The following is an 11086-nucleotide window of genomic DNA, read 5'->3' as shown; positions in this document are numbered from 1 at the left end:
GGCGGGGGCGGCCCCGGCCCGGGAAGACGCTGGCTCGGTAGCCCTGGGGCTGGCGGGGCTCCCGGCGACGCCTCTCTGCCAGCAGCGGGGGGGTCCGGCCGCCTCGGCCCCCGGCATCGCTCCTGGCACACGGCCCCGGCAGCAAAGCCGTTGGCGGCGGCCGCAGGCGGCCGGACCCCGGCCAGCGGCCGCGGGGAGGAGGCGGGGGAGTGCCCGCTGCCGCGGGGCGAGAGCCGCCGCCACCGCAGGCATCTGGAAGGTTCCGGCTCGTCCGTCCCCCCCTGCCGCCCCGACCCCTCTCCCCGCCGCCCTCCCGCCCTATAAATGCGGGCGGCGGCGGCGGGCGGCGGAGCGGAGCCATGGCGGGGGCCTGGCTGCTGCTCTGGGGGGCGCTGGCCCTGGGCAGCCGCGCCGAGACAGCCTTTCTGCGGCGCGGCGATGACAGCACCGGGCGTTGCACCTACTCCTTCACGGTAGCCAGCCCCGTGGAGGCCGGTTGCCCCGATGGCGGCGGCGTGCCGGAGCTGCGGGCCGAGCTGGCCGCGCTGGCCGCCCGCCTGAGCCGGCTGGAGAGCCGGGAGCGGGGCGCGGGGGGCTCGGGGCCGCGGGGAGCCGAGGCAGGGGGGGTGCGGGACCCCCAGCACCCAGCCCCGGCCGCTCGCCTGGAAGCCGCCTACGGTGAGCTGCTGCGGGCCAAGTCCCGGCTGGAGGAGGAGAAGGGGCGGCTGGAGCGGGAGAAAGAGGAGCTGGGGAGGCGGCTGGAGAGCAGCGCCCAGGAGATCGCCCGGCTGCGGGCCACCCGCTGCCCCCCCGGCGGAGAGGGGCCTGGCCGCGATGCCCTGCGCGCCCCCGGCAAAGGTAGGTGCCGGGGTTGCGACCCCCGGTGCATCCCCTCCACCAGCTCCCTGCCACCGCATCTTCCCCGGGTGCTGGTCAAGTCCCTTTGCTGCATCCCCCCCCAGTGTGGTGCACCCACGGCTGCCCCGGCTCTCGGGCACCCCAGTGGGGTGCTCACCTGCTGTGGGGCTCAGCCCGACCGGGGGTCACAGCCCGTTGCACTGAGCCCCCTCCCCATCCCTGTGTCAGGGCTGGCAGCTGGTGCCCTCCTCATCCCACCATCCGCCCTGCAGCAGAGGGGGGACGCAGGGGACCAGGCTAATCCGGGGGGATTGCGGGTTTCCCCCAAGGAGCATTAAACCCCACACCTGGGGGGCAACAGCATCAGCGGCCACACAGTGAGGTCCCCATCAGCAGGTCGCAGATGTGCCCTGCCGCAGCGGGATGGGGCACCGGGCTCCTGACCGAGGTGTTGGTATTTTGGGGGGCAACGGTCCGGCATGGAGCCCCCCAGGATGGCGAGGGCAGGCAGGTGCAGCGGTGAGGGAGGCTGGCTCGGCCCCTGCTCACGCTGCACCTGGCCCCACCGCAGCCCCCCGCTGGGACCCGCAGCCCCTCGCCTACCAGGAGCTGCAGTCGGAGAGGACGGAGGTTCCCGCATCCCGGCTGCTGGAGGAGACCGCGCTCGGCCGCCCGGGGAGCGAGGACTCGGGTACTGCCACCGGCATGGCCGGCCATCCCCATGCTCTGCTGCTCACTAATACCGCTTGGCCCCCCCCCGAGGGGCTCGCCGGGTGCCGCCGCCGAGCAGTAACCCCTTTCTCTCTCCCTCCTGTCCCCGAGCAGGCTGTGGCGAGCTGGTGTGGGTGGGGGAGCCCATCGTCTTCGGCCGGGCAGACTCCATTGCCGGCAAGTACGGCGTGTGGATGAAGGACCCCGAGCCTGTGCCCCCCTTCACGCGGGAGACCACCTGGCGCGTGGACACAGTGGGCACGGAGGTCCGACAGCTCTTCCAGTACGAGGCGCCCGAGCAGCTGGCCCGGGGCTACCCTGCCAAGGTGCACATCCTGCCGCGGCCCCTGGAGAGCACGGGGGCTGTCATCTACCGTGGCGGGCTCTTCTTCCAGCCCCGCCGCTCCCGCGCCGTGGCCCGCTACGACCTGCGGGGAGAGACCGTCACGGCCGAGAGGGAGATCCCCGGCGCCGGCTTCCACGGGCAGTACCCCTACTCCTGGGGGGGCTACACCGATATCGACCTGGCTGTGGACGAGACGGGGCTCTGGGTGATCTACAGCACCGAGAAGGCCAGGGGGGCGATTGTCCTCTCCAAGCTGGACCCTGAGACGCTGGAGATCCAGCGGACCTGGGAGACCAACATCCGCAAGCGGGGGGTGGCCAACTCCTTTGTCATCTGCGGCACCCTCTACACCGTCAGCAGTTACTCGGCACCCAATGCCACCGTCAACTTCGCCTACGACACGGCCACCAGCACCAGCCGGGCCCTCAGCATCCCCTTTGAGAACCGCTTCCGCTACCTCAGCATGGTGGACTACAACCCCGCCGAGCGGCAGCTCTTCGCCTGGGACAGCTTCAACATGGTCACCTACCCCGTCCGCCTCTCCCGGGCCTGAGCCGGGGCCATGCCATGGCTCAGGCCCCACGACCCCCATGCGCGTCGGCCCCCCGCTTCGCTTCCCAGCTCCCCCCGGCACAGCCGGGAGCGCCGGCTCGGGCAGCCCCAGGCGATGGTGGGGGCCACATGCTGCCCAGCCGTGCCATGGTGGGGCCCCCCAGTGTTGGCACCTCCGGCAACATCCTGTCATGCTCGATGCAGCCGAGGGAAATTAAGTGCTTTTTCTAGAGCCTGGCTGAGACAGTGAAAGGCCTTTCTCTGGCCTCGGCAGGTTTTGGGCGGGCCACAGCGGTACCCAGCCCTGAGCTGCTCCAGCACCCTCTGGGAGCACCTGCAGCACATCCCAGCCTGGCCACCCCCAGTTCGGAGCAGGGAGGGCTCGGGCGCAGCAAAGGCCGGGTGGCAGAGATGGGGAGAGGCTGCCCTGGAGCTCCCACCTAAAAAAAAAATAAACTTTTTCCCTGACTGCAAGCAGCGATCCCCTCCGTGAGGCTGGGGTTTGTGTTTCCAGGCTCTGGCTGAGCATGAGCACTGCTGCTGCCCCCCAGACTCCCCCCGGCAGCAGCAGTTTTGGGGAGACCTGCCCATCTTGGGCCAGCCTTGCGGAGAAGAGCAGCGTTCACCCACCACCAGAGCCCACAAGCCCCACTGCATCCCATGCTGCTGGTGCCTGGGGGCATCCCGGAGCTCAGCTGCCTCCAAAAATCATCCGGCAGGATCAAAAGCAGCGGGGAATATGGATACTCGTTGCCCCAGCCTTGTTTTATTGGGGAAAAAAAAAAAAAAAAGAAGCCAAGAGGGCAGTTGTGAGGTGTGCTGGCACAGCATCCCACAGGGAGCGGCCCCTCGATGCCCCCAGCCCCTCTCGGCTTTACAGCCGTGCCTGGCCACCAACTCGGTGGCAGCTATGGTCCCCCCTGGCCTGCAGCGCTCCCCGTGCCAGGCCAAAACCTGCCGTTTTAACTATTTATTGTAAAAAGGCTGTAGGAGGCTTTTCCCCTCCCTCCCCTGGTGTCGGGGGCAGATGGGGGAGCAGCAGCGGCCGCATCCCCCGGGGGATGCGCAGGATCCCAGCCCAATAAACGTTGCCCACCGCCGGCCGCTGCCTTGCGCCTCATCTTTCCAAGCCTGGGTTTTCCTGGGGGTTTGGTGGGCTGGAGCCTGGAGGGGGCGTGAAGCGCTGGTGTCCCGCTCGATGCACCAACGGGTTGAAGGTGCTGGGCAGGAGGAGCGCTTTGGCCAGGAAAATGCCATGTGTGGGAGGCGGCTGCTGGCAGGGCTGACCTTCTTTTAGCGTGAAGGGGGGCTGCAACACACCCACAACATCGAACCGGAATAAAAGTCAAAGCTTCAGCGCTAAACCCCAGAGATTTGCCGAATGGGAACGATCCAGGAGCTGCAGGAGGCAGGGTTGCGTGCTGGGCTTGTTGGTCCCGGGGGCCAGTGTGGGATGGGGGGACAGAGGCAGCGTCCCCTTTGCAGTGCCGGGGCGTTTGGCTGCTCACCGAGGGGGTGGCACTGCTCAGAGCCGGGAACTGACCCTGTTCTAGAAGAGCAGGAGCCAAGGGGGTGGCCGGGGGAAGGCAGGGGGTGCTGGCCACAGGCAGCACACTCTCCTCCACCGTGAGGGCTGTCCCGTTGGGGGGAACCGGGGAGGGTCCATACCACTGGGATGGGCTGGGGAGGGTGCGGGATGGCACACATCCCGTGGGGGACCGACCTGGTGGGACCCCAGCACATCGAGGCAGGAGGCTGAAGAGCCTTTCTCACCCACGGCGTGGGGCTGGGATGCTCATCCTGAGCCAGCACAAATGAAGGTGGCCCCCAGGCTGGTGATGCGGCTGCCACAGTGCAGCACAGCAGCCCCCCACTACCTGGGGCAAAGGCTCTGCTGGCCCCCCGGCTGCCCCCTTTGCAGCAGGGCTGCCCTGACGTGGGTGCTCCGGTCCTAGCCGGGGGGAGAGGGCACCGTCTGCGACCAACCACAGCTGCTGGTGATAAATTTGTGGTGCACTTTGGGTTCTCCCAACCTCAGAAAACATGGGTGCGTGGTCCTGCCCTGGGGAGCAGCCTTGGCCCCACAGCGAAAACCCACCCGGGAGGGGCAGTTGTCCGGGCCCCGGTTGCAGATTAACAAGACAAACGCCAGGGCAAGAGGCAGGGCAGTGAAGCAGGGGGTGAAGGCAGCTGTGGGGGGGTCACCCAGGAGCTGGGAAGAGGGAGGCAGGCAGCAGCCCCAGCCAGGGGCAGTCTGGCAAGCAGCCACTCCCCCAGACACACAGACACCCACCCATGGAGGATGGGAAAGTGGCATTTCTGTCCCAAAAGAGGAGGGGAGGCGAGGCCAGAGCTTCCCCCGAGGCACAGGCTGAGCCCCAGCATGAAAGGGAAGGATTATTCCGAGGTCCCTGGGGAGCAGCAGCACCAAAAGCGTCTCAGTGAAGGAGAGACAGCGAGGGCAGACAGCCCCAGCCATTCCCGCCTCCCGGCTCCCTGCCAGCACCAGGGTCTTTTCAGGATGGGAAGTCCATCGCTTAATTGACTAAAAAAAAAATAAAAATAAAAATGAAGACAAGCCAACATACACAGGATTTCCAGAGAGCCGGGCTGGAGCCGAACAGCACTGAATACACAGCCTTGCTTAACAGGCTTTGCAAAACAAGCCCGGAGCCTCCCTCCCCTTCCGCATCCCAGCAAGAAGCCACCCCAAAGCCGAGGGGGGCTGTTGCTGGATCCGGCCCCAACACACATTAATGCCCTTCTGCTCTTGCCCTTGAGAAAAGTCACGGTCTTTTTGCAGACTGAACACTGTTAAGGAAAAATTAAAAAAAAAAAAAAAGAAAAAAAAAAGTGTGAATTCCCCTAACAAAATAATTCCCTAATTTACGGGAGGTTCAGCACAATTATTTGTGATGACCAGAGTCCTAGAAAAGAGATTACGCACCAAATCCCACTCAAATTAAAAAAAGCAAAAGCTACTCCAGCATTACTGGCCAGAAGCAAGTTATCTGGTTAAATGTCCTAAAAATATTCAATGAACTGGGGGCGGTGACTGAAAGCTCAACCTGGCCCCAAAGGCAGCGTGGGGAAGGGGGGGGGTGGGAGTCAGGGGCTGTTTTGGGGGGGGCACACATCAAAATCAGGTTATTCGTTTGCACTAAATAAATGCTCGAGCATTTGCTTTTAATTAAGTTTCCGCAGAAATATTATCCTTGTTCTGCTCGGTGCGAGAAACAGCCAAAAGCTTGGTATATTCCCACAGCCGAGCGTGGGGAAATCCGTCTGACTTTTCCAGCGGCTTGGTGGGAGAATTTAAGATTAATCCTTTCAGCAGCATTTCCTTAAAAACAGAATTGTCCCGTGAACGATTTCCCATTTTTAGGGTGTTCTTCTGAGATGAACCAAGACAGCCTCAAAAGCGGGAAACACCAGCGTAGCCCCGTTACCATTGAAACCGTCTCTTTTTATGGCACGTTTATAGTTCCAACCACCTTCACCCCGTGCCCCCACCTCCATCCTCCTCTCCCAGTGTTTGCTGGAGCCGCACGTGCGGCTCCTGGACAAAAGGTGGTTTACCTGTGGCGTTACCCACTGGGAGGTAACTTCTGCCCATCGCCCCGTTTGTTACAGCACCTTTATTTACTCCGTATTGCCAGTTTTACTAGAAACCCCCCCGAAAAGAACCAGCTCCAGCTCCTCTGGTGCCCCCAAACCGCTTCCCGCCCAGCCAAGCGCAGGCAGGTCTTGCTCCGACCCCTGACCAAAGGCAGATCCGTAGGACTCCCACCCTGACTTTCCTTCCGTTGCGTCCCCTGGAGGTGTAACACAGGCCAGCACCTTCTCCCAAGGAAGGAATTCCTTCTCAGAGACCAAACTGGTGTTTCAGAGTTCCCTCTGGTGGGCAGCTGACAACATCCCGCCTCTCCATAACCCCCCAGCCCCAGGGCAGGGAGCCCAGGGATGTATGGATCATGGAATGGTCAGGACCTTTGGAAATTATCTAGTCCAAGCCCGCCGCCAAAGCAGGGTCACCTAGAGGGGGGAGGACAGGAACATGTCCAGGGGGGTTTGGAATTATCTCCAGAGAAGGTGATTCCACCACCTCTCTGGGCAGCCCGTTCCAGCGCTTCACCTTCACCCGCACAACTGAAGGGCTGGAGGATGCTCAGCCCCTTGTTTGGGCTCAGTATCAGTAATCGCGTGATTTGAACGTGTCGCCTGCAGTGAGCTGGGAACAGCTGAGGAGCAGCGCAAGAAGGAAGAAGGCTCCTGCTTCCTTGGGAAGGCTGGACTGGGGACTGACTCCTGCTCCCCCCTGCAGGAAACCTCTCGCTTTTAAGAGGGGCCCTGTGCAGCCGCCGGCGCCCGCAGTCACCCACTGAATGAGAGTGAGGGGCTGGGTTCATCCCGGTCTCCTCCGACGAGCGGCTCTTCCCTAGGGATGCAAACACAAGGCTCCAACACGCCGGAGATGTCACGTCCTGCAAACGCAACCAGCTAGCTCCTCCTGGAGGGAAGCCACATCCTGTGAGACCTTTGCTGGAGAACGAGCAAAAGTGCCATGGGGGAAACAAAAATAAGCCGTTTCAAAGCGTGGTTTTTTTTTTTTCCTTTAGAAGTCTGTTTTCCCAAGCTGTAAGACACACTCTTCATTCGGCACACGATGTTCAGGTGCTCTCCTCGCCTCCTGCAGCGTTGCGCTAATCATGAGATTACCCGGAAGCTTTATTTAGAGAATACTTTATTAGTTTTTGTAATCAAACCCATGTAAATAAGACCGTACATATTTAATACAGTGCGTTACCCCTGTACAAATGGAAAAAAAATTAAGTTTAACATTTCTAGACCAATATGGCTGTTAATTTCTGTACAATGCCAACTCACACTACAAGTGGGATACTTTTTTCCAAAGTTGACATCACAGCTAAAGTTTCCAAAAAATTCAAATTATATATATATTTATATAAAAAGATAACCAATAGCGATTCACTAGGCATCAATAGCAGCAACAGCCTTTCCAGCTTCTGCAGTCATTTGAACAAAATTATACACATTAGACTTTCAACTCACTCTTCCTTCCAAAAAAAAAAAAAAAAAGGTAGAAAAAAAAAATCCCAGAAAAAAACCAGCAAATTCTGCTACTGATGTGGTACCTGGTGCTTTTTATTAGCTTTTTTCAATCATTGTCTGGAAAAAAACCTCTAGAATAACATTATTAAAAACAGCTCCAGTATAGCACAGTCACTACTACATATCATAAGCAGGTACAGGATATCTTACATTCACAGAAGTATCATACAGTACTGTCCTACAGCTATAATACTAGAGGATACAATTAAAAAGGCATTTATTTGACTTGATTCTACTTTCCAGCACACTGTGGGCAAGGAGGTGGTGCGACGCAGCTCTGATATAAAGAATGCACCTTTTGAGATAAAACTCTCTTTAATCCAGTAAGGTTTCTTTTATTCTCGTGGCACGGTTCTAAGTGCTCGTTGCTGTATACAGACATAAGCTGGAAACCGTTTAAAGATCACTCGGCATCATATAAAGATAGCGGGACAGAGGTGAACGGAACAAATTTCGACTATTGATGCAACGAACCTTTCAACTCCTGAGGTGAACGGCTGAGGGGGGAGCGGGTGCAGAGAACACGGGTGGCCAAGTAGCGTTTTCAGACGGTGATCTAAATACAGTATATCGTCACCCAAAAAGCAGCAGCCAGCAAAAGCACTGCCTTCAGAGGGAAATTCATCATCATCGGCGTTACTCTCTGTGCCGCGTTAGGTTAGGTGTCACACAGCAAAGGTAATTTTGCCAGCTACACGAATCCCTCGGCTTATTACAAGATAGAAGCTTCTTAAGTCACTAAAAACTTAACACACATTACTTGGCCCAGCACCAGCTTCAGATCTGCACGTTCTCATACTCATGGGTTTATAAAAAGATAAATAGCAGCTAAAGATCAGAGCCTGAAGAAAATAAGAGTATTCATCTTGTCAGCTAGGAACATCCCTCCCCGACCACCTTCTTCCCCGACATTGCTATTTCTCAATTTATTTTTTCCCCACTTGGAGAAGCATACAGGTGTGCAAGCCACAACACGCGCACACGCGTAGAACGTGCACACACCAAAAGCAGCCTTCATGCTGTTAGAGAAGATACAAGCCCAAAGAGCCTAGAAGCTCAGCTGGATACGCAGCAGTTCGCATCCCTAACTGCTGATAGCTTCCGTGTCCCTTTACGCTGAGCCCCGCAGGGAGAGAAGACCGTTGCGTCTTGTCCTTCGGGCTACAAATTCATGCTGCTGTAAATCTCACCCGCCCTCCCCTCCTTCCCCCACCTCCACGGAAACGCAGCCTTTAAGATTTTGTTTCTTCGGTTTTGATTGCCTGAGGTTTGATTGGTCCAGTTCTAACAGGTTTTGTCGCGGTGGCAGGCGCAGGGGTAGGCTTTTCCTCAGTTTTGTCCTGGCAGACTCCCGAAGAGTCAGCAATCGCCTCGGCGGGTTTGCTCCCGTTCTCCTCCACTTTCTGCGCTTTGCCTCCTATGGGTTTGCTCTGCTGCTGTTGCTGCTCAGAAAAGAATCTCTGGGTGGACTGAAGTACCTCTGCTCTCTGCTTTGCCTTAAGAAAGGGAGAAAATATGTTCACTGAAGAGAGGGCATTGGAATAAGAGTGACTTCACTAAAGTATTTCCAAAACGAAAGAGGAAGGACTGACCGCAGGGGCCAGACTTTCCTAGAAAGGCAGTCTCCGTCCAGTTGCTCCCCAGGTGTCACCACATCTGGGTGCTCAGCTCCTCGGTAGCAGTTCAACATCATGCCCAGGCTTCCCTTTGCTCTTCCTAATCCTCACCCCGGGAAACAGGATCAAGGACGACAGTTTCAAGCATCACCCAACATCTTTTTATGCCACGATTATTGCAGAGCTCAGAGAGCAAACACGCCACCTACAGAAGGCTCAGACTGAAGCTTCGCTCCTCGGTGAGAGCCAGACACGACCCGAAGGCCTGCGTGCCTGCACGCTGCCTGCACCCGACACTACCCCAGCTACGCAAGCACTGTCGGCACCAAGGGCCACACTGGCTCTCGTTTCTCCTGCGTCGTGATCCGGACTTCTTGAGCGCAAGGGCTGTATCACAGAAGCAGAATGTAGCCTGAGCACCCAGTTTCTGCCCCCCCTCTTGTCCAGACATCAGAGTCTGCAATGGCAATGCAAGTGAACCCAGTTCAAGGTTGTGTTCTATGTAAGCTGAAGCCTTATTTGCTTCCCACTCAAAGCAGGGGCTCATTCCAAGAAGCACAAACTCCTGCCTGGCTTCCTTTGAATCCCTCCTCTGAATCCTACCTGTAACCTTGTCTTGCACCGGGGAAATTCAGCCTTTGTGCCTGCGTGTTTCAGTTAGTTTTACACTGCACTTGAAATTCGCCAGTGAAGCCTGGGGCAGACCAGGTGCTTCAGACTGAGCACTTGGCCTTCCAAGTCCAAATTCAGTCAAAGCGGGAGTCACATTAAGAGTTCAATCTTTTGGAAGCAGCAGCATCAAGCCCAATGCAGTCAAACACCTTTTTTAAAATTAAAAAGGTCTGTCTTACTCAAGGAATCCCAACTACAATACAGACACTAAGCCTCCATGTACCTCTCCAAGTATTTTATGCTTTTTTTACAGAAAATGAGGCTGGGGGCTGTGTGTGGGTACACGGGAACAACACAACAGGGGAGAGAGACAAAACAGCAAATGCCTGAACAAGAGGTCTTGGCTTTAGTACTGTGTAGTTCCTCCAAGTAACTCAACCAGGAACAGAATAGAAAACAAAGCTACGAACTGTGGTGTGCAGGACTGCAACAACAGTCTCACTTTACTGGAGCCAGATGGACACCTGGAATCTTTTGCACAGATTTCAGCCATCCCCTGAGGTTAAGGCTAGAAGGCTGAATGGCTTGATCACGAGTAACCAAGCGTGACAGAATCACTCACATTCTTCTGAACAGTGTTTGTAAGGAGATTCTGAAACCCAGGACTGCATATTTGTACTTGCTATGACCGGCTAGATTCAATTCATAACACAGACTGAAGACAATACGCTAAGCATCAGCTGGTAAGTCTACAGCTAGCATAAGCTAGTGGTAGAAAACTAAACAGACCAAATATCTAGAACTTAAGGGGTAAACAATTCTGCTACAACCAGAAATCACAAGGAAAAGCACTTTCTTTTGCTCAGTGCATGGGTTATGGTGAATGACGGCAGATGAAGGAGGTGCTCAGTACCACCTATCTGTACAACCAGCTTATTCTGCAGAGAACAGGCTCAGCGTAGAACGATGTCCCTACGCAGATGCCCTGTACTGCAGTCCCTGCCTTGGTAAGAAGAGTTTGCCTTATCCTGAAGGGTCCCAAAGTGCTTTAACACGTTAGAGGACTCTCATCTCCTGCTACTGAAGCGCAGCCATCTCTTCTGGGGAGCGTACCGTGTTACCGCATTCTACCACAAAGAGCCATCACAGGCGTTTCAAACCACTGGGAAATGAATCTCCAGGTTCACCAAGGAGCGAGGCTGGCAGGAACATGAGGGTTCACACTGTGGCTCAGAGCCGGGGAGGAAGATGTGCAACG

General features: G+C 57.1%; 2 protein-coding genes across 21 annotated transcripts in view; one reads left to right on the top strand and one right to left on the bottom strand.

The window, feature by feature from the left end:
* Positions 1-47: 47 nt before the first annotated feature.
* MYOC (myocilin) lies at positions 48-2941 on the top strand. Its single transcript, XM_074597690.1, has 3 exons — positions 48-858; positions 1430-1549; positions 1684-2941. Exons 1-3 carry the CDS (start codon positions 360-362, stop codon positions 2466-2468), a joined length of 1404 nt encoding a protein of 467 aa, XP_074453791.1. The 5' UTR covers positions 48-359; the 3' UTR covers positions 2469-2941.
* A 4671-nt stretch (positions 2942-7612) lies between these two features.
* Positions 7613-11086, bottom strand: part of PRRC2C (proline rich coiled-coil 2C) — a 76686-nt gene continuing 73212 nt past the window's right edge. For 19 of the 20 annotated variants that reach the window (XM_074597650.1, XM_074597669.1, XM_074597645.1 and 16 more), the window contains one exon: positions 7613-9096. In XM_074597650.1, coding sequence (XP_074453751.1) covers positions 8833-9096 — 264 coding nt within the window. In that variant the 3' untranslated portion in view covers positions 7613-8832. The remainder of the gene's footprint in view (positions 9097-11086) is intronic. The other variant, XM_074597668.1, reaches the window with a different exon arrangement.

This window comes from Larus michahellis, chromosome 8 (assembly GCF_964199755.1).
Source record: "Larus michahellis chromosome 8, bLarMic1.1, whole genome shotgun sequence".
NCBI lineage: Eukaryota > Metazoa > Chordata > Aves > Charadriiformes > Laridae > Larus > Larus michahellis.
This window is presented reverse-complemented; position numbering and strand designations above follow the sequence as displayed.

What these genes read in the sequence shown, in the direction of transcription:
- MYOC (XM_074597690.1), top strand. Translation starts at nt 360, where the DNA reads ATGGCGGGGGCCTGGCTGCTGCTCTGGGGGGCGCTGGCCCTGGGCAGC. An exon ending in CCTGCGCGCCCCCGGCAAAG is followed by an intron (nt 859 to 1,429) that starts GTAGGTGCCGGG and finishes GCCCCACCGCAG; the next exon opens with CCCCCCGCTGGGACCCGCAG. An exon ending in CCCGGGGAGCGAGGACTCGG is followed by an intron (nt 1,550 to 1,683) that starts GTACTGCCACCG and finishes GTCCCCGAGCAG; the next exon opens with GCTGTGGCGAGCTGGTGTGG.